The sequence below is a fragment of the Acinonyx jubatus genome, chromosome B4, assembly GCF_027475565.1.
Source record: "Acinonyx jubatus isolate Ajub_Pintada_27869175 chromosome B4, VMU_Ajub_asm_v1.0, whole genome shotgun sequence".
Classification (NCBI taxonomy): Eukaryota; Metazoa; Chordata; class Mammalia; order Carnivora; family Felidae; genus Acinonyx; species Acinonyx jubatus.
This window is the reverse complement of record NC_069387.1, coordinates 47,269,082-47,296,014: the sequence shown is the minus strand read 5'-3', so window position 1 is coordinate 47,296,014 and position 26,933 is coordinate 47,269,082. Positions and strand designations below refer to the sequence as shown.

General features: G+C 41.0%; 1 protein-coding gene across 1 annotated transcript in view; it reads left to right on the top strand.

Moving 5' to 3' along the window:
- The window catches only part of GUCY2C (guanylate cyclase 2C), a 68,680-nt gene extending 41,747 nt beyond the window's left edge, over positions 1-26,933 (top strand). Inside the window, exons 16-27 of the mRNA XM_015061730.3 lie at positions 4,563-4,649; positions 5,729-5,861; positions 7,906-8,043; positions 8,815-8,903; positions 10,594-10,685; positions 13,449-13,607; positions 17,530-17,722; positions 19,202-19,376; positions 21,830-21,928; positions 23,579-23,673; positions 25,112-25,188; positions 26,288-26,933. Coding sequence (XP_014917216.2) covers positions 4,563-4,649; positions 5,729-5,861; positions 7,906-8,043; positions 8,815-8,903; positions 10,594-10,685; positions 13,449-13,607; positions 17,530-17,722; positions 19,202-19,376; positions 21,830-21,928; positions 23,579-23,673; positions 25,112-25,188; positions 26,288-26,462 — 1,512 coding nt within the window. The 3' untranslated portion in view covers positions 26,463-26,933. The remainder of the gene's footprint in view (positions 1-4,562; positions 4,650-5,728; positions 5,862-7,905; positions 8,044-8,814; positions 8,904-10,593; positions 10,686-13,448; positions 13,608-17,529; positions 17,723-19,201; positions 19,377-21,829; positions 21,929-23,578; positions 23,674-25,111; positions 25,189-26,287) is intronic.

Sequence of the window (26,933 nt, the reverse complement as noted above, 5' to 3'; positions counted from 1 at the left end):
ATTCACTTTATTTTACTTGCACACTTCTTTTTGTGTTAAGAGAAAAATGGAGGGACACCCAGTGGCTCAGTCAGTTGAGCATCCGACTCTTGATTTCGGCTCAGGTCATGATCTCACAGTTCGTGAGTTCGAGCCCCATGTCAGGCTCTGCGCTGACAGCATGGAGTCTTCTTAGGATTCTCTCTCTCTCTCTCTCTCTCTCTCTCTCTCTGTCTCTCTCTCTCTCTCCCTCACTCTCCCTCTCTCTTCTTTGCTCTACCCTTCTGCCCCTCACACACACTCTCCCTCTCTTTCTCAAAATAAATAAACATTAAAAGAAAAATGGATAGTCATTATGATAGCACCAAATAAGCATTAGAGACTTGTCCCTAGTCCTGGTTCTGCTACATTCTAAATTCCTGCCCTTCTCTCCCTTGGGAGAGACTGAGACTGGCCCAGGTGTTGCCAGATGTGGCCAGGCATTCTGGCTGAGCAAGTCCAGCAGGAAGAGAAAGTAAGATAGGGATGAGTTCTTAGGGAGAACCAAGCATCAAGCTAGGAATATCAAATCACTGGGTTATCCAGAAGGGCAGGCATACACAGAACCATTAAGTACAAGAAACAAAGTGAGGTTTCAAGCAGAAACAGGACTAGAAATGGGAAATGGGCAGTAGCAGAAAGGAGTCCAGGGCAACTGCTTCAAAGAGTATTGAAATATTTGCACCTCACCTTGTGCACTGTCTGGGCATATGTTATGAGAGTTTTCGGTCCTTGAAATGCCTTTGGGTAGGATGATCATATAATTTATCACGATATTTTGAGAAGGAAAGGGGTACTGTAACAATTAGGTCAGAATAGCAGATATAGAAAGCAATTGGATCCAATCAAAAAGGATATGTGGTCACTCTGCCTTTGGGCTACTTTCAGACCCAGTATTTCTTAATCACCTCCATATCCTCCCTATAACAAAGCCAAACTACCAAGTTTGGGTTCAGTAGCAACTTCAAAAATCTAAATATTCATAATACAATAAAATTTTAAAATAATAAAAATTTTAAATTAATCACTTAGATTTTTTTTTCAATAGCCTTCAATTAAAAGAATAGTAGCTTTCAAAACGTACGGCATAGGGGCACCTGGGTGGCGCAATTGGTTGAGCGTCCAACTTCAGCCCAGGTCATGATCTCGCCGTCCTTGGGTTCGAGCCCCACATCGGGCTCTGTGCTGACAGCTCAGAGCCCGGAGCCTGTTTCAGATTCTGTGTCTCCCTCTCTCTCTGACCCTCCCCTGTTCATGCTCTGTCTCTCTCTGTTTCAAAAATAAATAAACATTAAAAAAAATTTTTTTAAAACAAAATGTACAGCATAAACTCAAATCTATCCTCCAGGGGAAAAAAAATGATAGCCCTAAGTGCCATTTTCTCTTAAAAAACAAATAATTTAAGTATTCAATGCCAAAATTTAAAAGAATAACTATGGCTTAAGGAAAGGAAATTTATAAAATTAATTATTATTAAAAAATGTAGGGGCGCCTGGGTGGCTCAGTTGGTTAAGCATCCGACTTCCTCTCAGGTCTTGATCTCACTGTTCCTGAGTTCGAGCCCCGTGCCAGGCTCTGTGCTAACAGCTCAGAGCCTGGAGCCTGTTTCAGATTCTGTGTCTCCCTCTCTCTCTGCCTCTCCCCTGCTCATGCTCTGTCTCTCTCTGCCTCAAAAATAAAAACATGAAAAAAAATTTTTTAAAAAAAATGTAGAATTTTAAGGTGCATTCATTAGGTTTTTAAAATATAAAACATAAAAGCCTCTCATACTTCTAATTAAAACTTTTAAAACAAAAATACAAAAAAGTGAGGATAAAAAATAAAGCTGTGAAAAAGATATTTTCAGTTGTGAAAGAATACTTCATTTGACTTAAATTATAAAATCTTAAAAAAGGAATCTTTTCAGAGGCAATATGATCATGAAAATTTGACTCAAAAAGCAAAAACTTAAATAGGACAATAATGATACAAGAAATTATAATTTCCATTACAGATAATACCAGATCAGCTTAATTATTTTAAGCCTCAAAAACTAATCCTTACTATGTAAATACTATTGCAATGCTAAATAAAAAATGAACATCTTCTAAATTCATTTAGTATTCAGCAAGGTAGCATAAAGTTGATAGTAAAATATGATTAAAGACTAACTACATTTATGAAATTACATGGAAAAAATATAAATAAAATACTAGTAACTCTAAGCCAGTTGTATATAAAAACCATAATATAATCAGATAGGATTAATTCTATGAAAGGAAAAAATATTACTATAATGCATCATATCAAAAGGTCATAGAAAACTCATAATCATTGTAATTGATGCTGAAAATGATCATTCAAATTGGTGCTGATATAAAATAAACACACATTCCTAATAATAAAAATCTCAAGTCTTTCAAAATTACAGATCTTCCTCAATTTACAATGGGCTTATGTCCCCATAAAGCCATAAGTTAAAAAAATCTTCAAGTCAAAAATGCATTTAATCCCCCTACCCTACCAAACAGCAGAGTTTAGCCAGGCCTACCTTAAACACACTCAGAACACTTACATTAGCTTACAGTTGGGCAAAATCTTTTAACACGAAGCCTATTTACAACAGTGTTGAATATCTCATGTAACTTACTGAACACTGTACTGAAAGTAAAAAACAGGGTGGTTGTTTGGACACAGAATGGTTGTAAGTATATTGGTTGTTTACCCTCCTGATCCAGTGGCTCACTGGGAGCTGAGCCTCACTGCCCACCCAGCATCATAGTTGCCAGCCCTGGGAAAAGATACCAATTCAAAATTTGAAGTATTATCTCTACTGAATGCATATCATTTTCACACCATTATAAAGTTAAAAAAAAAAAATGCAAGTTAAGCCATCATAACTCAGGAGCCATCTATAGAAATGTTTTTCCGGGCAGGGCATCTGGGTGGCTCAGCTGGTTGAGCGTCCAACTCTTGATTTCAGCACAGGTCATGATCTTGCAGACTGAGGCCTGCCTTGGGCTCCACATTGACCGTGCAGAGCCTGCTTGGGATTCTCTCTCCCTCTCTTTCTGCCCCTCCCCTGCTTATATGTGCACACGTGTGTGTGCTCTCTCTCTCTCTCTCTCTCTCTCAAAATCAATAAACTTTAAAATAACCAACAACAACAAAAAGAAATGTTTTTTCGTATGAAGCCTAGACCAAATCTGATCATTCGATTTCAGTGAAAGGAAATTTTAGAATACCAATTAATAGGGCCTGGTCAAAGGGTTTCACATGGCTTTTTAATCCCTAACATGCCCAGTCAATGTTTAGATAGTGTTTTGGGCTCTCTGCTGTAAGATAGGAAACTTCATTTATCTGAGTGCTCTGGGGCCCCCTTCTAGCATCATGTTGGACAGAAGCTTCTACAGGAAACTGCTCCTTTGTGTCTTGAATCTCAAAGCAAAGGCTGTGCCAGTGCAAACTTTACAGTCCCATCCCCCTCCTGCCCCCAGGCTTCAGTCCCTGGCAAATCCCATCAGAACCTACTTTTGTAAGGAAACAAATGGGCAAGTGTTTCCCTAGATAAAAGGCAATATGCTTCCCATCTTATAAATATATAACAACCTTGGCTAACCTTGTTTAGGAACAATTGATTCATTTATGCAACAAATACTCATGAAACATCTAGATATGCCAGATACTGTACTAGATATTGAAGATACAGAACAAAAAGTATCACAGAATTTACATTTCCATAGGGAGAAGAGATAATAAATAAAAATATAAAATATATCATGTGCTAAGGGAAAGAATTACTTCAGAGACTGTCTGCCCATAATTTCCCTCCCTTAACCAGGCCTGATAGCCGCAACTAAACCAGCCTTATCTGAAATGATTAATGACTACACACCCTTCACTGGAAATCATTGGTACAGTTCCTGAGTTAAAACTAAAGGTCAAATTGGGCTTTTTCCCCAAACAGGAACCTATTGTTAGGTTATTAGAGTTTTACTGTGAAGAATAGTTACTGCTTAGCTACAACCCTGCATCTTCACAGAACCACCGTGTTAAAATAGTAAGTTCAAATTTCTAGGTGGTACAATTCACACAAAATCCAAGAACTCGCTCTCATTGACAGAGTACTTGGTAAATGTAAAGAAAACTCAGAGCTGTCAGCCAATGGACGCAATTGATCCCGTGAGGAAAAAAAGAGGACGGGATTCCCTAATAGCAATTCCTGCTAATCACCAGTGTGATTTCGGAGAAACAGAACCTGCAGCCCACAACCTGTGATAGCCCGTTCTCCAGGCAGGTGTCTGCTCATTCCTTTCCCCCTGTCTGGCGGAAGAACCAGGATTTGGAATACGATGAGTATCTCCTCCTCATTTTATTATGGCGACAGCCACCTGATGTTTCATAGGAAAGGAAAGAAATACATGTTCAGGAAAAACAGGACAATGGCATTTCAGTTTGCTTCTGAGCCCCAGGCCTCATGATTAGAAGATCATTATTAGCCTATAAGAATCTCCACAGGATCCTTCCTTCCAACAATTTCTTCCTTTTCTTTTTCTGCTGTTCAGGAAGTTTTAAATGACACCATCTCCTACCCTGATGGTACATTCATGGATTGGGAGTTTAAGATCTCGGTCTTGTATGACATTGCTAAGGTAAGAGACCTACAAACAAAAGAGACATTTGTGAAAATTAAACATAGGAAAGCAGGTCTAGCAAGTTTTCAACCTCTCTGAGCATTGGTTTCTTTATCCTATAAAATGATAATAAAAATAGTACCTATGTCAGAGGGTTGTTGTGAGGATTTCATAAATAATGCACGTACTTCATGTGATATTTGGTATAAATAAATGTTCGATATCCAAGCTACTACTTTTTATTATTATGTTTTTCCTGCTCTGAACTTGGGGTACACATTTTCATAGACTTGCTGGAAATTAAAGTCATATTACGCTTCAGGCAAGACAACAATCTTTTTAAGAGAAAATGTTCAGGACAGGCAACCCTCTTGCTCAAGGCACTAATGAATTTGGACATGTGTATTCCCAGATAGTATACGAAAAAAGGAAGTGGCTGCCAGCGGCCTCATGCAAGAACGAAGACAAGTCAATCCCAAGATTGAGCTGTTTGATACAGCCTTAAATAGCCTGAAAGTCATCTAGGACCAGAATCGGTTTTAAAAAGTATTGTACGATACCCACCGTCTTTGCCACTTTTCACTCCTGTGATCCAGGCTGAAGACCAATTTCTGCAGTGACACCTCTGGCCACCAGAGGGAAGCACAGCAGCACCACACCCCACCCCCCCACACCAAAAAAAAAAGGGTCGGGGTTGGGGAGGCTTGCCCTTTCGTAATTGAATTGCCCCTCCCTTCAGAAGGGCAAGTCTGTATTTTTATTGAGGTAGAAAACCAGAAATACACCCCAAGATCACAGACTAAGTGGTAAGCAGAAACACTTAAAAAAAAATTAGAATCAACCCTTTGTTTCATATTCTGCATAACTGTTTAACCAGAGTCTTTAGACAATTGCCTTTTAAGATGCAGGGCTTAGGCAAGTATTAGGGCATTAACAATATTTTTAAAGGAGAATTAATGGAACTAAATTTAAATTCTCGTGGTGTGATGCTGTCTGCATGCTGAAATGCTTTCAAAACGTTGTTACTTTCTTTAAAATAACCAAGCAGCTGAAGAGTGTCACAGCTCTTTGTTTCCCTGTCATCTGAAAAATTACAGGGCATGTCATACCTGCACTCCAGTAAGACCGAAGTCCACGGCCGTCTGAAATCCACCAACTGTGTGGTAGACAGTAGAATGGTGGTAAAGATCACTGATTTTGGCTGCAGTTCCATTTTGCCTCCAACAAAAGGTCTGTAAGGAATGCCATTGTTACTAGTTCCCCACTTAAAAAAAAAAAATTCTCACAAGTGGTCAGGGAGTGGTGATACTGATCAGAAAATAAACACTTGGAGCCACAAGAGGAAACAGCTGGCTCATTCTCCAGCACTACACCCTTGTCAGTTTTTGCCAGTTTTCAACAAGTGCTTGTTGAGTTGAACAAATCTCTTCTGTGGGTTTCCTTCATCCGTGTGTTTCTGGATATCAGTGAGGAAATCATGAAGAACTTACTGGCTGTGGAAGCAGAACAGGGTGAAAAAATAGAGAAGGTGAGGGTAGTGAGAGACCTTAGAAATCATCTAGTCTAACTCTCTTCCTTGGTATAAGTCAGAATTGAGGCTCAGAGGCTGAGATTTGCCCAAGAAGATAGGATACAAGGCAGAAGACCTATTTCCAAATTGTCATTCATTTGTCTGTGATTATGATAATGGGAAAAAAAACCACTCTTATCAGTAAAATATATTCTTACCTATCCCTTTCTGGATTGTTATAAGGGCCAAAAGAGAAACACAAAGAAAAGTGATTTATCTTGTATAAAGAGCTTTTCATGGTGAACATTTACCCATTCTTTACTATAACTCGGGGTTAAACAGCCTCAGAAATATGGCACTCCCACAAAGCCTCAAAATACCACCTAGATCCAAAAACCTAAATTTGATTTCTAATTCTACTTTGCAATCCTTTCATTTTCTCTCAATAAAAGTAAAATTACAATTCCGCCCCTACTTCTTCAGTCACATCAAGCATAGGATGACACTGGACTCAATCCAATAAGTGCTTGATAAAGACCTACCATGTGTCAAGCATGGTTCATCTGTGGTGGAACAAGTCTCCTTTAATAGATGACTCACCACGACACAAAATCAGATGAATTGCCGATCAAATGCTATCCTCTTAAACATCACTCAGTTATACCTGCGAATCTGTGCTGTCAGTTACCTGAAGTTTTAACGTAAGCTCATCCACTTACCTGTCCTCTACCCCAAACCATTAGGATCAATTGTATATGAATCACAAATCACACAAATTAACAAGACATAAATTCAAAAAGGCAATGAACATTTGGATGGAAAACCAAACAAGGGAAATGTGCCTCAGCATAAGTATATCATACCTCACATGAATTTAAAGATTTTTTTCATTGAAAAAGAAAATCTCAGAAAGTTTAGAAGGAGTTAGGTGATCCTAGAAAACTTGCAAGGGATGGAGAGAAATTGAATGTATGCCCTTGGTGTTACTAGCTAAGTTAGGTGATAGGGTCCAAATCCCAAGTGTCTATAGGAACCAAGCACAGAACACAGGAGCACTTCACTTGTGTGAAGCATTAATGAGTAGCAGGAACAGAGTAAAATGTGAGAAAACTGTATGCATTATTTTTTCAAGAATACTGTGGGAACACAAGAAAACACATCTGTGGCCAATAGCTGATTTGGAGGCTGTGAGTATGTCCAACCTGCAAAATGTCACTGATCGGCTCTTTGTTTAAATGTGTTTCAATGGGTATGCATATATGTTATACATAATATGTTCCATATTGCACAATATACATATAGTATATGTATTTTATATTTTATAATAAAAATATAAATTTATGTATTTTTTATTTATGAAGGCTTTCATAGGTTTATGCCATATGTACCACAAGCTATTAAATCCTCAGCCTTTCATATTCTACGTAGTAGTTCTACAAATATTTGCTGAGCACTCCTATACACCAAGTGCTATTCTAGGTAGGCTTGAGGGTTTTCAGGACTATGATTCTAGAAGTTTTGGGGACCACGTTGCCATGTGACCTCGCCCAAATCCTGGCATTATCTAGTCAGCTCAAGAGGCAAGTGTGCATTCTCTCCCTATCACCAGCATTAGCATAAACCCCTCAAAAGTTTGGGACGTTTAAGTTCAGGGCCACTCATATTCAGGGTGCATGGGATAGAGACTTAAAGAACAAAAGCAGGTTGGAGACCTACGAGCCGCTCAGCTCCCTCAACTTTGCAATCTCAATGCTGAATTCACAGACCTGTGGACAGCCCCGGAGCACCTCCGCCAGGCCAGCATCTCCCAGAAAGGAGATGTGTACAGCTACGGGATCATTGCCCAGGAGATCATCCTGCGGAGAGAAACCTTCTACACGTTGAGCTGCCGGGATGAGAATGGTAAGAGTTGGACTCAGCCATCTGCCCTCTCTGGGAGCCTGCATTCTAGGCTGACCAAGACCCTCATCTCTTTGTGACCACAGCTCAGTCCCCTCATCCGCAGAAGTAATGGCATATCTCCACTGCACGTCACACAGGGGTATTGGAGGGGTTGACAGGAAGAATGGTAGAATGCTCTGAAAAGCATATAACATACCAGGTGTCGTTACTGTCAGTGTTACTGTCGGTTGAAGACTCTTGCCTTACGGTCTCCCCCCTTCCTTTCTGATTCTAAGAAAAGATGTGTGTCTGTTTAACACCTGAGCTACATCACTCTCGTGGCACAACGTCTGTATTTTAGTTCTTACTGAGAGAAGATCTATAGTTTTTGTCACAGGTCTTCTCAAGGGGGAAATGCTTCCTTCCATTCATCCAACCCTTGCTTACTGTGTAATTATTATGTCCCAGGTCTTAACTCTCTGGAGGGTGGGGGTCTAAGGGATGTAGAGAGGGCAGGCTAGACTCTTGGAGGAAACATACTAAAGGTAGTGGTATTCAAGTTAAGTTTCAGAGACTTAGTAACCTTAACTTAAGCTAATAACCCCCTGGGTATAAGTGGGTATAAGACCCCTCGCCTGGTGGTTATTCATTCTTTGAGTGCTTGCCTGGGCTCTGCCATATTTTCACTGGGTACCCATCCAGGGTGGGTGAACCAATTCAGGGTCTGGCTGCTGCTAAAATTTTTTCATGCTGTATTCTTTCTTGTAATTTGCATAATTTTCATCCCATCAGAGAAGATTTTCAGAGTAGAGAATTCCAATGGAGTAAAACCCTTCCGCCCAGATCTGTTCCTGGAAACGGCAGAGGAGAAAGAACTGGAAGTGAGTGCATTTCCCTACATGAGTTTTGTGTGTTGCTATAACAAATTGCCAGCAACTTGGTGGATTGAAACAACAGAAATTTATGCCTTATAGTTCTGGAGGCCAGAAGTCTGAAATAAGTTGTCAACAAGGCCATGCTTCCTTCAGAGGCTCTAGGGGAGAATCCGTTTCTTGCCTCTTCCAGAAGCTTCTGATGGCTACTGACTTCCCTTGATTTGTGGCCACAACACTCCAATCTCTGCCTCCATGGTTCCATTTTCATCTTTTCTGTCTATTCTCCCTCTACCTCCCTCCTGTATAAAGATTCATGCGACTACACTGAGCCTACCAAGGTGGTCCACAATAATGTTCCCATTGCAAGGTCCTTTACTGAATCACATCTGCACAAACCTCTTTTCCAAATAAGGTGACATGCACTGGATCCAGGGGCCAGGACTCAGACATTCTCTTTGGGCACCGTCATCAGCCCCATGTCCTTTTCCACCTCTCCCACCTCAAGACCTGGCTTCTGAAGCACATATCGCCCTCTCAATTTTTAGGAGCTAAAAGATCAAGATGTCCATGTCATATATTTCTTAGGCTTATAAATACCACCTACTGATTAAAAAATGAATATGCCCACATCTAAAAATAATAGAAAAGTATATAGTCGTCCCCCCTTATCTACAGGGGATACATTCCAAGACCCCCGGTGGATACCTGAACTGCAGATAGTACTGAGCCCTCTATATACTAGGCTTTGTCCTAGACATACATACCTTTGATAGAGTTTAATTTCTAAATTAGGCACAGTCAGAGACTGACAAGAATAATAATAAAATAGAACAACTGTAACAATATAACAATATACTGTAATAGAAGTTATGTGAACATGGTCTCATTCTCAAAATATCCTTTTGTACTGCGCTCACCCTTCTTGTGATGAGGTGAGATGATCAAGTGCTCACGTGACGAGATGAAGTGAGGTGAATGACGCACGCACAGGCCTTGTGAGGTTTCACTAGGTTACTATGGACCTTCTGACGATTTGTCAGCAGTAGGATCGTTTGATTCCAGACCATGGTTGACTCAGACAAGGCGGGACTGCTGGAAGTTGGAATCTTCTGGGGTGGAGCGTGAGCACAGGAAACTGGAAACCTCTCGGGGTGATTCCGCTGGTCGCTGTGGTTGGAAGCCCTTGCGGAAGAGATTCACATTAGAGTCACTGCCTCATACCCACTGCACATAAACCCTGCAAACTTCTGTAAAGCATTTTCTGCCGACAATCCAGCCCCATCCAAACCCATATCACATTTTTCATTAATTTAGGGCCCAAGGGATGGGTGAGGCAAGGTGGTGCGGAGACAGACTGAGGGGAACTAAGCAATCTCAGCCTCATTGTCAGAGTTGAGATGTTTTAAAAATACTCCCTACCTCGGGGCGCCTGGGTGGCTCTGCGGGTTAAGTGGCCTACTCTTGGTTTCGGACCTGCGTGGGGCTCCTCACAGACAGTGTAGAACCTGCTTCACGTTCTCTTCTCCCATCTCTCTCTCTCTCTGCCCCTCGCCCTGGATTCAGGCTCTCACTCTCTCAAAGTAAATAAACTTAAAAAAAAAAAAAAAAATACTCCCTGCCTCAATTACTCCCATCAAGGGAAGAGAATAGGAGAAGATACCAGCCCCTGAGCAAATCCACCCCTTCTTTCTTTCAGGTCTATCTACTTGTAAAAAACTGCTGGGAGGAAGATCCAGAGAAGAGACCAGATTTCAAGAAAATTGAGTCTACGTTGGCCAAGATATTTGGGTATTGCTGAAATTTTTGCTTTTCCTCACTTATTTCCGATTTTTCTAATAATGGTTGACACCCAGTGGCACCTCAGAATGGAATGCCTGTTCTAATGAAAAACCCCAGACTGCAACCCCTGTCTCAAAAAAATTAAAATGCGATGGAGACCAACAGACCATTTTCTCAGGGAATAATCACTTGAAAAGTTAAATAGCCAAGGGCAAAATTGCCTGATTAATATATAAACTCTGGCTGATCATAAATATGTCTGTTAAAAATCTAGTTCCCTGACCCTTCTGGAGGTAATTAGAAGTCTAGCACGAGTCCTGAGTATTTGCAAAGCCACTAGATCATTCTTAAGATCAAGAAGCTCTTAAAATCTTAAAATCAGAAACTTTGGCCCTAGGTGCTTAAGCCTTGTGCCATGAATCAGATTTTAATTCAGGGTCCAAAATTTAAAAAAAACAAAAAAAGCACACAATTATCCAGTAAGGTTGAATTCTAGATTTTCCGTGTTTTCAGTTAAAGTGAAAAAAATAACAGTGAAGAGATTAGGAGATCCAGCTTCTAGACTAGGGTCTGGTAATAGCTTGCTGTAGGACATTGGGCAAAGTGCTTACCCTAACTGGATGTCCATTTTCTTTTTATTAAAACTGGACTTGAATAGGATGATTTCTGCAATTCCTTCCAGCTCTTATTTTCCATACTTCTCATTAAGTCAAAGATTCAGATACTTATGGAACCTAAAAGCCCAGGGCTGAGATGAGGTCAAGTGAAATCATGAAAGTGGTCATTGAAGGGTACATCTAATCTGTCATTTGTGTGGAAGGAGCAGAAAATAACAAATGATGTAATTCTTGCTCATTTTTTAATTTTTTCACAGACATTTTACTAAGATCCGATGAGACTGTATATGTGATAAGTGAAATGTAAACTCATGAAGATAAACTGGGCCCCTGATACATAGCCTTTAATAGGGTGGTTCTCAAACTTGGCTGCCCACTGAGATCACCAGGCAGGAGGGGGTGGGGCAGGAATGTTAAAAAAAACAACAACAACAACAGTGCCTGAGCCCTGCCCCAGAGAGTCTGACGTAATTGGTCTGGGGTGCAGGCTGGCATAGGGGTTTATAATAGCTTCTTGGGTGATTAGAATATGCAGTCAGGGTTGAGAAAACTGTTTTAATTGAATCAATTCATCACAAAGGGAGATCATCTATCTTTATTCCTTACACCTGCTCCCTCACCCAACTAGACTCTATACTAGTGGCTTCAAGGAAAAGTCCCTGGGGAACTTGTTAAAAAATAGTTTCATAATCCCAGACCTAGCGGTTTCCAGTTATGTAGGTCTGAGGTAGACTCAGAAATGTATTGAAATTTTAACAAACATCCCTCCCCACCTCAGGGGATTATGATGGAGGCCATCTTCTCCTTGAGGGCAGAAGTGGTAACTTAAATCGTTGTTGTAATAATGAAATAGTAGTATTTATTCAACCCCTTCTATGGTGCTGTAGATGGTATAAACATTATCTCGATACTGAACAACCTTACAGACAATGTACTTCCTGACTGAGCTCTGCACCAAGGCTTGCAATGTGTCCCAGCGTCGAAGAAAGCTGGCATCTTCTCGAAGTGTCCTTGGCCTAACAAGATCATCCAGAGTTAGGTTTTGTGCTTTAGGACCCAGTCTTTCTTTTTTTTTTTTTCATTTCTTTTTTCTTTTTTTTAATGTTTGTTTATTTTTGAGAGAAAGAGAGAGAATGTGAGAGGGGGATTGGCTGAGGGAGACACAGAATCCAAAGCAGAGGACCCAAGCTTTCTGTTCTAAGGAGAAAACAGAAGGCTCAGCTTTGCTTTTCTCGGTCCTTCTCTTATACTTGTATTTATCACTTCTAGTGCCTTAAAAAAAAAAAAGATTCTCCCTTTATTGTAAATCGTTATTAAAATTTTTTAATTTTAGAAAATAGGAATAAGCAAACAAAGGAAAAACATCACCTATTTCTCAATAGATGGCTACTGGTTTTCAAAAATTAAAATTATAATTTTTGCTGTTTTATCAACTTTTCTACTTAATATAGAGGTAGCGTGTTTCTGTATCTTTAACTGTTCTAATTTGTATTTTATACAACGCATGAATATTCCATTGTGTCATAATATTTTCGTTACGTTTTGTTACTCGTTTGGGTTATTTTCAAACGCTTGCCGTTATAAAGACTGCTGTGACTTTTCTGTAGTTACCTTTCGGCACATTCTTGTGGTTTCCTATGGCTAGTTCCTAGAAGTGCTGGTGAACTGATAAGTGTGTGTACTTTTAAAGCTTATGACACATTTTGCCACACTGCCCTCCAGGAAGATCATAGTGGATGTTTTTCCTCCTTACCTCCACTATTACCATTACTCTAACATTTGGTTTTCTTTTTTAAAAATCTTGTGTCTATTTCTAGGGGCGCCTTGGCGGCTCAGTCAGTTAAGCGACCGACTTGGTTTCAGCTCAGGTAGTGATCTCACGGTTTATGAGATTGAGCCCCGCGTCTGGCTCCTCATTGACAGCACAGAGCCTTCTTGGGATTCTCTCTCTCTCAAAATAAATAAATAAACTTTAAAAATATATCTTATGTCTCTTTCTATTTCTTTAATTTCTCCTGAGGCTAATTTTTTTTAACGTGTGTTGACCGTTTTTATTTTATTTTTTGCTTTATAACTTTTTAATCACATTTGTCCACTATTTTACTGGATGTTTATGCTTTAATAATTTGTAGCAACTCTTTATTACTACCTACAGCCTATTTCACGACAAAAAAAATGAAAGTTATATGGACACCTTGATCCGACGTCTACAGCTGTATTCTCGAAACCTGGAACATCTGGTGGAGGAAAGGACGCAGCTGTACAAGGCAGAGAGGGACAGAGCTGACAGACTCAATTTTATGTTGCTTCCAAGGTAAGGCAGGTCCTCTTGCCGGTGTAGTTTCTCATGATTCCACAGCCATGCCTTCTTTCTTATAGCTGAAAGCGTCAGCATTTTCTTCTAGTATTGTTTTGTTTCCCTTGTATCTACATAAGATTGTTCCCTTTTGCACATTCTTCAACAGATTATTTGTTTAAAAAAAATACACATACCTTGCTAAGACTTGTTCTGGTTTGTACTGTAAATATCTAGAAGAAAAAGATTATTTTCTTTTAAATTTAAATTTTTTTTTAACGTTTATTCATTTTTGAGGGAGAGGGTGTGAGCAGGAGCGGGGCAGAGGGAGAGGGAGATACAGAATCTGAAGCAGGCTCCAGGCTCTTGAGCTGTCAGCACAGAGCCTGATGCAGGGCTCGAACCCACGAACCCATGACGTGACCTGAACCAAAGTTGGACACTCAACCGACTGAGCCACACAGGCGCCCCCAAAAAAGTTATTTGCAAGCGGCTGTGTGTTGCCCCAGAAAGAGTATGGGCAGTGGAGTTAGCACGGCCAGGGTTCTAACACTTTACCACTTTTACTAAGTCTGGGACCTGTGGTAGGTCACTGTCTGTCTCTCCCTAATCTCAAAATGGAAATTAAAATTTTCCTCTGGATTCTGTGAGCCATAAGGCACTTGTAGGCACTAACTGCCCATTTCTTTTCTTCTTTTCACCTCAAAGTAGAAGCCAAATTACACGGAGTAGGAACAGTCATTAGTGGAGGAGGTGGGGGCCACATATCAGATGCCTCATCACAGAGGCATCTATGGGCTGGCGTCTGTTTTGTGAAACAGTATCACAGCCAGGACATAAAGAGAAAGGAAGTAAAGTTGAAATCTCTATACAGCTTAAAGTTTTGTGAGTGTTAGTACTCAGATAATAACAAAGAAATGTTAAGAGAAGCAAGAAGTTAAAATGTGGAGCTAGAAAACAGACTTTGGCCAAGGGGCCCTTAACTGTCACAAGTGAGCGGTAATGTTCTCTTCTCGTTCAAGTAGAATAAACTGTTTTGTTAGAGGAAGCCTAAGCTAGACAGTCCAGCATTGGGTGAAATCGTGGAAGCTGAGGTCAGCTAGGCCTGAATTCAAACTGTGTTTCCACCACTGACTACCAATGTACAGTCTTGAACAATTACCTACATGATCTAAGCCTCAGTTTCTTTTGTACCTCACAGGCTAGCCCTAAGAATTTCCTGAAATAGTGCTCAGGATATAAGGTACTTAGCCCAGAGTCTGGAATGTCCATGGCTGTTATTATTGTACATAATAGCCATGACTTTTATATATAACTTGTGTTCATTATTGTTTTATTTTGAGCTCATGCTTCATTTAGAGTATCAGCTCTATGTTAGTAAAAGGATGATTTTGAGATTGTATGAGCTGTTCTCTCAATAGAACAGTTTCTCTTTGACAAACCCGAGTGACGAGGGTAGGAGTTACCAACATGCTGTGTTCAGTCATCTGTGCCTGAAGGAGGCCTACTGCAGGACCTGTGTGCCCTCAGAATGCCAAGGAACAGCCTGGAAATGGTGCCCTGGTAATAGGCTGGAGCCCTTAATATTCCCATCAGAGATTGCAATTTCTATCAGAGCTTCATAAATGCTAGGTTTAAGATGCATACTTCCTTGCCTGGCCTTTAGTGCTGAGTTGTAACAAAAACAACATCCAGACAATCTGGCTGCCTTTCCCAGGGTGTCATCATCCGTGGTTTTAACCAATACTGTTACTCAAATGATTTGAAACAGCTGGCTCACTGCCTCAGATTTTTATCTTACCTTTGCTGTAATGTGCCACTTTGATCACTAGATGGTAGTTTTAACTTTTGAGTATAGTTGACATACAATGTTATACTAGTGTCAGGTGTAGGACAGAGTGATTTGAGATTCTGTGTATTACTCCGTGCTCACCACAGTAAGCGAAGTTACCACCTGTCACCATACAGCGTTATTGTTACAATAGGTCTCCCACCCAAGTACTAACCAGGCTCAACCCTGCTTAGCTTCTGAGATCAGACGAGATCGGGCACGTTCAGGGTGGTATGGCCGTAGACATATTGTTACGATAGGATTGACTATATTCCCTATGCTCTACTTTTCATCTCCAGGGGTAGATGTTTTATTGGATTGCCACAGGTTATATAACACAGATCTCTTCAATAGCTGCAATACACCATGATTCCAGTGCAACTGTCTGATAATTTATGTAAAAATATATTTGTAAAAGAAAATTAAAATGTACATGAACAATAACTTAGAAGAATCAAAAAGAAGTATTTACAGCAAGATTGTCAATAAACTAAGACTGCATGTAGGAACCAGATTCTACTTAACTGCTTACTTAAACAGTGCCTCTTGACTTTTGAGATGTTAAAATAGAAGTTTTTTCTTCTTGTGGGAGGCCTTTCTAAGACATATACTGTGTTCGCTAATCTGTGTCAGCAACAGCTTGTTACCAAAGCTCACTGTGTTAAGTCACAGCCCTTCATTTATCTACCAACATTCGTTCCTCTCTTTGCGTACTATTTCCCAAGCTTATATGACTTTTCAGATATAAGCAGTAATATGAAGGGCAAAAATGGTGAAATATCCAATTTTATGATTACACTTATGTATCCTTCAAAAAATTTGCACCCTTATATTGGGCATGTCAAGAAAAACCACCCCAGAAGTGACCCCTGAGAATCCAATCAGCCACACCAAAGGGGTGTTTCTTAAAGGTCCCAGGCTTTGTCATCGCACCAATGGAAAAAAATTCCCTTGATGCTTTGGAGGTTCTCAAAAGGAATGTTGCCTGTCCCTGTGGTTAATGAGCTGTCTTCTGGGAGAATGGAAGACATTGCTATTTGGACACAATTGGCATACCTCCAGATCATCCCCATCTCCATGAATATCCAAGGTCTGGGTCATGGAGGAGATGCCGTGCAATAAAAAGACTGAAAGGCGGGAGGATGTTGTGAATTCTAATACTGCTTCAGTTCTAATACTGGCTGTGGGACCTTGTGAAAGTCATACTTTTTAAGCCTCAGGGTTATCAATGACCTCTATGGCACCTCCCAGTGGCCATGTTCTGATTCTAATGGTTCCATACTTGAGTCCTTTACAGAGCCATCCCAAGGGCAGACAGGGAGCATCCAGCCTCATGTCAGTTCTATTCCATTTAGGCAATTGGCACATCAAAGAAGTGCAGTTCCTTCTTACGGTTCTGTCTTAATTCTGAGTCTGATATACTATTTCTTCTATCTCTGCAACAGAGATATTCTTAGTTGCTTTTATTTGACTTCTGCAGTTTTGCCATAATTTTAACGTGTGTTTACATGGTGACTGACTTTGCTTTTTAAAGGACCCAAAAACATATCAAATGAATTCTCGTTCAGAATATATCAAAGTTAATTTTTAAGTGCATTGTTCCTTTATAGTGATATTAAACAATACCATGTTAAATATGCTTGGGATACAAAACCCTTGGCTCTGATGAAAAAGCCAGATCTGATAGCTGTAGTGATTTAACCTCTTACATTAACGACACACTCTCCTCAGCTTCTGGATGTAGAGCAACATCTAGAAGAAGCTGACAATCAACAAAGTGGTAAAAAGTGGACAAGTATGTATACATATGAGGGTTACGTAGGTACTAGAGTTATATGTACATGCATATAAGGGTTAATAGCCAAGTACTAAGTTAATGCTAAACCTGCATATATACATCTGAGTTCAAATACATGTATCATATGTGTATGTATATATTCTATTCCTGTATTCAGTATGTGCAGCCTATCTTTGCTTCCTAGTCACTCCTTTCAGTGGAAATCCCAAATCCTAGGATGCTGTGTGGACAATTACTACTGTCTCACAGATTTATGCGAGATAAGAAAAAAATTACTGACGTTGAAGGCATTTTTTCCCTTTCTCATCTAGGCTGGTGGTCAAGTCTCTGAAGGAGAAAGGCATTGTGGAGCCTGAATTGTATGAGGAAGTTACAATCTACTTCAGTGACATTGTAGGTTTTACCACCATCTGCAAATACAGCACCCCCATGGAAGTGGTGGACATGCTCAATGACATCTATAAGAGTTTTGACCACATTCTTGATCACCACGATGTGTACAAGGTAACCATATCACCTCCCAGGCTGAAATGATTGTACCACCCCATGTCAGCAGAGCCCAAGCTGATTGGTTCCTATTATTACTCAGCTCTTATCCTCTAAGGTTTAATGAATTTGTGGTTGAACACGAGCTAAAAGTGAAGGGAAGTGAAAGAATAAGAAGGGTCAGAAGTCAAAATGCCCACATGACTTTAAGAAGCACTGTGAAGGAAACAACATAAAGGTCATCAGGAATGAATTTTAGCTAATAAATTTAGTATTCTCAAATCACCTTTTAAAGAAATGGACAGTGTTTAGACTGATTGCAAATGAAGCAGAAAAGACACTGGAGTTACAACAAGTAGAATGTTGTTGTTGTTGTTGTTGCTGTTGTTGAAAGAACAAGCATCATTCAAAGAAGATTAAAGGAAAACAGGGAGAACATGCTGTAAGTTCAGAACTGGATCTGTTACCTGACTAGTGGGCTGACCAGTTTCGGGCTAATACTGCCTGAGTCAGAAGAGTAAAGGACAATTGAATTCCCCCATTTTCATGTTGGAAAAGTAGCAGAGCATATGGAGCAAATAACTTTAGAAATAGAGCTCTTCATTCAAATCCCACTTGGCCCTACCTAACTGCGACCTCATAAAATACATTTAACTTTACCTATCTGTAAAACGGGATGATAATAACACCTAACTCAGCAGGTTATTGTGAAGACTATTGAAATAAACCATATGCCTGAAATACTGTATCCTTACAAGTAAAGTTTAAAGGTCACTCATGTGACAGTCTGTCATAATGGTTATTACCCACATAGAGGTGTCCCTTTTAGGGTCGGTCCTAGCCCCATCTTCACCCTATGTAGGCCAGAAAGCCATATTAACAACAGTTCTTGTTGGACAGAAAATGGTTATGCCTTGCAGAGACGGTTGGCAAAGAGAAGTTAACTAGTCAACAAATGTGAACTATATGACCATGACAATAACATTAAAAGAGAGGTCATTTACAAAGAATAATGTTGGTAGGATACTGCTGATACAAATTTGCTTATTACAAGAAAAGTGTTTAGAATCACCATGCTATAAGAATGTGCATTACATCTTGGAGGAACCTACAATTATTTTTTTTTTTTTGTCAAAAAGGATATCAAAAATAAAATGTTAAGTGCTAAAGGTGACTTTTCTGGTAATTAAATGTTATATGCCATCATTCAGATTATAATGTAAACTTTATAGAATTGTTACCACATCTAGATTACTTATGTTATTATAAAGTACTCTCATATGGTCAAAATTACTTATCATTCATTTAACTAGACTATAAAACCGTGAAGAAATTTGCATAGATCTGGTCTTGAACTAGTTCCAGAAAAAGTGTACAGGGCTATGCTCCAACTGGGTTCTCAAAAAGCTTTTGTTTTGATACGTAGTCAACTACTTGTTTTTAATTTCTTGTGCCTTTTGAAGGGATAGAATCACTAATGAGAAACTATTTCCACAGGTGGAAACCATTGGTGATGCCTACATGGTGGCCAGTGGTTTGCCTAAGAGGAATGGCAATAGGCATGCAATAGACATTGCCAAGATGGCCTTGGATATCCTCAGCTTCATGGGGACCTTCGAGCTGGAGCATCTTCCCGGTCTCCCAATATGGATTCGCATTGGCGTTCATTCTGGTATGGAGTTAAGCATTGTAGCAAATGGGAACGTATAAACTTCTGTGCACCAACTAAATAAGAAAGGATAAAGGGTCTTAAGATGTGATTGATTTTCACATGAAGTTCATCCCGTTACATATCCCGACATAATGAGGCAATCCTTTGAGAGTTCTAGGGAACACCACCTTTTACAGCACCTCTGACTCCTGGAATGCTAAACACCAACCACAGACTGAAATAACAGCCTCCAGATTTCTTCCTAAGTCTTCATATATATTATTTATTTCCTCCCCATCCCTTCCGTCTCCTGCCCCCAACTTCTGCACATTTTTCCCACTAAACTTTTATAGTATCCTTCATGGATTAGATTATCTACAGGGAAAAAAATAGCTGGTAAAATTCCTATAATGAAAGGCATTTATGTCTGCCTCACCCCCCTCAGTAGTACTGAAAGTACATGGATCACTTCAAAGACCATGAAAGATACTCAGCCAGGAATGTAGAGATTTGAGAACATGAGCTATAAATGTTATAGAAAAATATAGTTGGGGAGGACTCAGAAGTCATCTGGATTAATCCTTTATCAGGCACAAATTATCTTTATACGTTCCAAGACAAGTAATAATACAGCTACTTTTAGAATAATTCCAGGAGTCCCTCAAAACTTAGTTTCCAAAGCCAACTCACTCCATCATTAAATAGTTAAAATGATTAACAGTCTTTCCTTGTGTTAAATCACACCTCCCTATACTTTCTTGCCATTGCTTTTTTCTGCCCTCCAAGGCTCACAGAAGACTCAAAATACAGAAAACCCAAGATCACTCCAGACTCTGTGGCAAGAACCAGATCACTGCATTTGCGAAAGTCATCCTGTATCCACAGTGCCTAGCACAGAGCCTGGCAGTAAATATTTCTTGATTTAGTAATGAACCAGTGATATTCTCAAAGTAACAGTAAATGGAAGTTAAAAATTTCTGCCATGTTCACTCTTCCCCAATCATGTCCACAACCATGTGTTAGGGATGTTTCTGTGTACACAGGAGGCGACTTCTCCGGCATTTCCCTAGCCAGCAACAGCACGGGGTCCCTTTTCTGACCCATCACAAATGCCAGGCCTGAGGGACAGCAGCAGGGCTGACTGAACCAAGTCAAGGAGGCTGACCGAACCAAGTCAACCAAGTCTGGTTCTTGGCCCAAGCTCTTTTGCCCTGTGACCAACTCAATGTCTGAGCTCAGCGCCTGGGCCCACATGCCACCACATTGGGCTGGAATGATAATAGATATTAGGCACACATACCTGGAGAGGTTTAGGGCTAAGAAATTAGGAGGTTGCGGTTAAATACTGATAGTTGAAAACAAGACTTAATATCTGCAGGAATTTCCTGCTACCAGGCCCTTCCCCAGCTTTATCTACTCCATTTCTGAAGTGAAGAGTCACCTGTAATTAGACCTAGCACACCGAAGGCACAGATCAGAGATCTCCTGACCAAGTCGCAGCCTCTGTTGCTCCTTGCCTTCTGTAGGTTGTTCTGTTTTTGTGTGTTTTTGTTTGTTTTTCGGTTGGCTATTTTGTGCTGTTTTGCATTGAACCTAACAAAGAAGGGCTCGGCACTCAAAGGAAGATCCAGTATTTTTATTCTTTTTCAATGTGTGTGGTCAGAGAATTTGTAGGATAAATCTGCAAAGGAACTCATACAGATCAAAACCAATAAGCCAACTAGAAAATCAATAGCTACCGTTATCCAAAAATCCAGTTTTGCAGTTTCTAGATTCATCTTGAACTTCTAAAATGTGTAACTCCTTGCATTCAGTCATTTCACACAAATGCTTCATGAACAACCCTTCTTCCCTGCCTAACATCCTGCTGTGCCCAGTCTTGCTTTGGTTTCTGTTCTTGTCAGGATGCCCTTGTGCCACAGCCCTCCCCACCCCCATCCCACTGCATTTCACCTAACATGTGAAGTGCTCAGAGATGATTATGCCAAGTCCTTGTCTTCCGGGTTCTCCATCATTGGCTCACCAGGCCAAGAAATGCTACTCTGAGTAAATAAAAATAAACTAAAACAAAATTTGGCCATTGAGCCTTCCAGTGTACCAGGCCCTCCAGCATTTCAGAGCTCAGGGAAGTGTGGTGTGGGAGAGTCTCCATTCTTCCTGAGAGCCTTCTATTGAAAATACTAAAAACGACTTCCCACGTTTGCAGCCTGGATCTCTGGATATCTTCTTGTTTTGTGCAAATGTACTTTTCTGTGCTAGGGCAGAACACCTTCTAGAAGCTTGTCTTGTTCCAACCATATTTTTCTCATTGAATACATCCATTTAAAACAAAAGCCACAGCTCCTTTTTCACACTGCCATCCACTTCTACGTAAAATGAAGGATTCGGCACTGTGCCTGAGAAACAGGCTTACCCACCTTAACTCCACACTGTGATTTCTGCCGCTTCCACTTCCTGCTTTCTGTGCATTTCAGGTCCCTGTGCTGCTGGAGTTGTGGGAATCAAGATGCCTCGTTATTGCCTATTTGGAGATACCGTCAACACAGCCTCTAGGATGGAATCCACTGGCCTCCGTAAGAAAGGAGATTGCTTTTCTTAGAGGAAGCTTGTGGCTTCCAGCAGAGGGGAATTACAAAATAAAATGCACAATAGGGACATACAAAGTACAAGGGAGATGAAGGAATGACCTTTCACCTTGACTGGACGTGAGCCTGTGTCAATACAGTCCTTGCTGCATTTGCTTTTGTTGTTACCATTTACTGAGAATTATTGTATTCTTACTTTTTAGCTAAGTGGTAGGCTATTTCATTAGTTTTGGTTCATTTGAAATGCATTCAGGTATGCTCTACTTGGAATAGTTATGAAAGTTAGCATAGATCCATGCAAGTTAAAAAAAAAAGATTCAATGGGCTAGATATGGAGCATACACTGGTTCACTTTCCTATTCCAATTTAGTTTGCCCAAGAATTGGTTTTCGTAAAGAAAAATATAAGTATTTATTATATGCAAAAGCCTATATTGCATTTGCCTGGCAGGGCAGAGACACCATGAGCTACATGTAGTAGATGCTCCATAAATATTGGTGACAGCGATAGTAATAGAAATATATACAAGAGAGAAAGAGGGTTGCCCGGATGGCTCAGTCAGTTATGCATCCGACTTTGGCTCAGGTCATGATCTCACGGTTCATGGATTCGAGGCCCACGTCGGGCTCTGGGCTGACAGCTCGGAGCCTGGAGCCTGCTTCGGATTCTGTGTCTCCTTCTCTCTCTGCCCCTCCCCCACTCATGCTCACTCTCAAAAATAAATAAGTATTCAAAAATACAATTTAAAAAAAGAGAGAAAGAAAGCTTTGATAGGCGTGGGCGGAGCTTACAAAAACACAGATGGTAGAGTGGTATTTTGGTAGTCTACCGACAGCCTGCTACTGATTTGTACTAGAAAATCATGGTGTAAAGGAAGGAATAAGGTTGGGGCCAGACGGATTTGGTTATAATTATAACGACAGAAGTCACTATCTAAGCTGGGGAGGAATCTACCTCATCTTTCTAGGCATCGGAAGGCTGAAGAAATAAATTGAGGATGGGATACCAAGCTTGCTGGAAGGATTTCTGGAAGGAGTTGATGTGATGTATGCTAAGCCTCTGATACATGGCAGACAACATAGGATTGCGATTATTCGTACTATTGTCATTGTCTGTGGCACCCATTGAGGGAAAGTGCTGCACCAATGGTGGACCACAACGGGGAATGTCTTCACCAACTATTTATGAGAAGGATAATAGTATCCTCAAAGGGTAAAACTTAAGAAAATCATGACCCTGTAACTCCCTCCTGAGTCTCTACCTTGCTGCCCACACTTAAGCTGCTTATTAGAACTTATACACAGGGACCCAAAACCAAATTCCAGCTGTCAAGTTCCGTACCACAAACCAAACCCAAGACAAGGTGCAGGGGCTACCGCTCTGTGCTAGAGTGAGAACCTGTGGAGCACAACCTGAGGAACCCTGTCACTCAGTACCCCAAAAAGCAGTGCCAGACCCTCTTTCATCCCATGTGTGATATTTATCTCACTGATTGTATTTTTAAGTGTTCTTTCACTAAACCATCTCAGCTGTCAAGAACATCTGTAACAAATGTCTTGAATCAAGTGGAAACAAATGTGTTTGTATAATATTCTTTAAAATGGTTGAGATTTTCATTGATCTGTTTTGCATTTCCAGCCTTGAGAATTCATGTGAGCGGCTCCACAATAGCCATCCTGAAGAGAACTGAATGCCAGTTCCTATATGAAGTGAGAGGGGAAACATATTTAAAGGTAAGGGATCCGCAGGCAGAAGACCCAGAAAAAGCACTCACTTTGGCCCACCTCCTTGGAGAATGGACATCCAGTGGTCAATAATGTCATCTTCAATGAAGATGAAGAATCCTTTTCTGCCCTCCCCAGAGTGATCACCCATGATCCCCTGTAGGAGAAGCCACCACCAAAGAATGTGAACTCAGAACCCTTTAAATATTTTGAACGAGGGCCAATATGTTATAAAATGTCACCATCATTTCTTCCACATGCATCCAAGTTTTATCCCCAAGTCCTCCTGCAAAGCCGAGAGCTAAGGTGTGGGACGGGACTTATTTAACTTAAGTCAAAGCCCCCATCTCCTCACTCACTTCCAGGCTTTCACTGCAAGATGCTGCTTCTCTCTAAAACCACCTCTCCAGGGATTGCGTTACCATTCTGAAGCTGTGGACCAGCTGTGGTCCCCAGACTTCTGATCCAGTGTCATCTGGGTGCTTTCTAAAATATAGTTGCCCAGACTCTCCACCAGCCTTGCTGCGGAAGGCCCTCTGTGGATGTAGACCAGGAATCTGTATTTTTAATGAGTGTGCTCAGTGATCGGGACGTACACCAAAGTTTGAGAACCACCGGTCTCTCCTCTCCACCATGTTCCTCACATTCAGAACAACTACCCTCCAGAGCCACCAGATGTCTCCACTTGGCTCTCAGGCCACTTTTCAAAGGTCCTTAGAATCTTTTCACGATTGGTCTGAAGCCAACTACCAACTTTAAAATGATCTGTCTCCAGGAGCCACCGTGCTTCTGGCCTTTACACTGTGACTGCAACTTGGAAAAGCCTCCTTTCGTGTAGACGTGTCCTAATATCACACTTACTTTTTGAGTCCTCCATAAATACACTTTCTATACAGAACATTGCCACCCGAGTAGAAGCGGTGTCTAGATTACTGTGGTCCAAACACAGCCAGCAAACTACTGGCTTGAAAGATGAGTGATTTTTCATTTTTTTTAAGCTTAAGGTGGGGAAACTAGCAAAGGGCTAGTTTTTGTGACAAAATCTTGTGGCGAAAAGGGCTAGAAGAAAATGTAGGTGATGAAAACCAGTTGAATTTCTTGGCGAAGCAGGATTGTACCTCAATTTCCTTCTTTTTTAATTTAGACTTCTTACGATGTTCCTGTAGTGACATTTTGAAATGTCTTTGGGAAAAAAGAGAACTCTTCTTTGGAAAAAACAAACATGTCTGGGGGGTGAGAGGCTTATTTTCAAAAAGGCACTTGGAAATGAAGATCTGTCTAGAGAGGATGAGAATCACATTGGGAACATGTGCTGTGCTGAAATGTAGGCAGTGATAAGAAACATGGAAGGGAAAGGTCTCTTGGAAATGACTATTTGTCAGAATGGCGGGCTGGAACTGACCTGTCTCCCTGGCCTCCGTGGCACTCACCTTGCTTGCCTCCCTAGGGAAGAGGAACCGAGACTACCTACTGGCTGACGGGGGTGAAGGACCGGGAGTACAACCTGCCAACACCTCCTACTGTGTAAGCTGCTGGGGGGTGGGCGTGGTGGGGAGGGGACAGGCGAGTGGAAGTCTTGGCTTTGACAGCTGTGCCACATACAAGGAATTTCACTGTGGGCAAAAAGCTTGGCTAGTGGCAATGATCTATTGAATAAGAGGCCAGGGACTACATACACGAGAAGTTTAGAAACCTCCCCCTCTGGCTGCCAGACATGGGGTGTTTCAGGCATGCTCAGAACAGAGGGTAGTTGACCGCTCACCTCCTGCATGACAGGTTCGGGCATGAGTGGAGCATGCTGGGGCAAAGAGGCACCCTAATCTCTACAGCTGCCAACGGCTCTCTGCTGGGCTGCTGGAAACGGGCCCTCTTCCAGTCCCAGGACTGCAGTTCTGCGTTTTCATGTGGAGCTTGGGTTCTCCCAGAGAGGAGGAAGATGAGGTTTCAGGTCTAACAAACAGGTTTCAGTTCCCTTGAAGATGACTCAAATGACCATCCAGTTGCACATTTCGTTGCTGCAATAAGTCATACAGCTGTTACTGTGGCTTTTGCTATGGCACAGAGACCCTGTCTTGCAGACCCCTAGATGCTGGACCCACATAGACGGCAAGCCTGAAGAGAAGCCAAAACAACCCAGATCTTTTCTGGGCCCCAGGTCCATTTCAAACTCTTGAAACCCACCATCCCTTCTAAGCCTTCCTCAGACAAGAGCCACGCTCCAGGATGTGTGGGACCAAGTCCTCAGGCTTATGTTGCAGGGGTCTTGCATTGTCCTGGCTTCTTTTCTCCTCCCTGCGGTGGCTTGCGTAAACCTCACTGCACTTCCAAATCAAGCAGCGTGTTGTGTCAGTTTGAAATTGAAATATAATTTTCCGCTCAAAATATATTCTGCTCTTTCTCCAATTACACAGAGCCAGGATGGCAGCTCTTTTAAACTTGTCAAAAGCAAGGCTCATTCTGTATTCTCCGGACTCCCGGTGTTTGGTGCAGAATAAGCATTCCGAATAAGAATTCGATAAAATAAGCATTCTTTTGGGTAAACTGAACTGATTGTTCTGGAGCTAAGGAATATTCTGTGTGAATTGCTGAGAAGTGCCATTTTTTCTCCCCACTCTCTTTCCAGGGAGAATCAGCAGCGCTTGCAAGCCGAATTTTCCGACATGATTGCCAACTCTTTGCAGAAAAGACAGGCGGCGGGGATAAGAAGCCGAAAACCAACACGGGTGGCCAGCTACAAAAAAGGCACTCTGGAATACTTGCAGCTGAACACAACAGACAAGGAGAACACCCATTTTTAAACCAAAATGAAGTCCAAGGACTCAGCAAATTAAGTACAGCCTCACTTAGCGGCCTCAAGTGTCCCAGAGACCTAATGCAATAGAAGACTTGGATACTACACTCTGCTTCGCCTTGGCTGCCCTGTCTGGAACACAGACTTGCCTCTATGAATCAGATGTGCGCTCTCAGCACAAAAATTACCTTTTACTCTGGAGTCTGACCTCAACAGTGACTCCAGGGAGCTTCCACCTGGGAAAGAAGAGGAATGGATGTACTATCTCTAGGTTGAAGAGATTGTGTTCTTACTTCATCTGTTTTGTTTTCGTTTTTGTTTTGTTTACTGACTCATTTTCCTTCTGCATTCATGAGAGGAGTTTTTTAAATTGTCACAATTATATCTTAAATAACTTTTCTCCATTAAACTATATTTAACTCATAATTTTTGCAGAAAGTATGCTACATGTTAGGCAGGAATAAAAGTTAAAAATTTA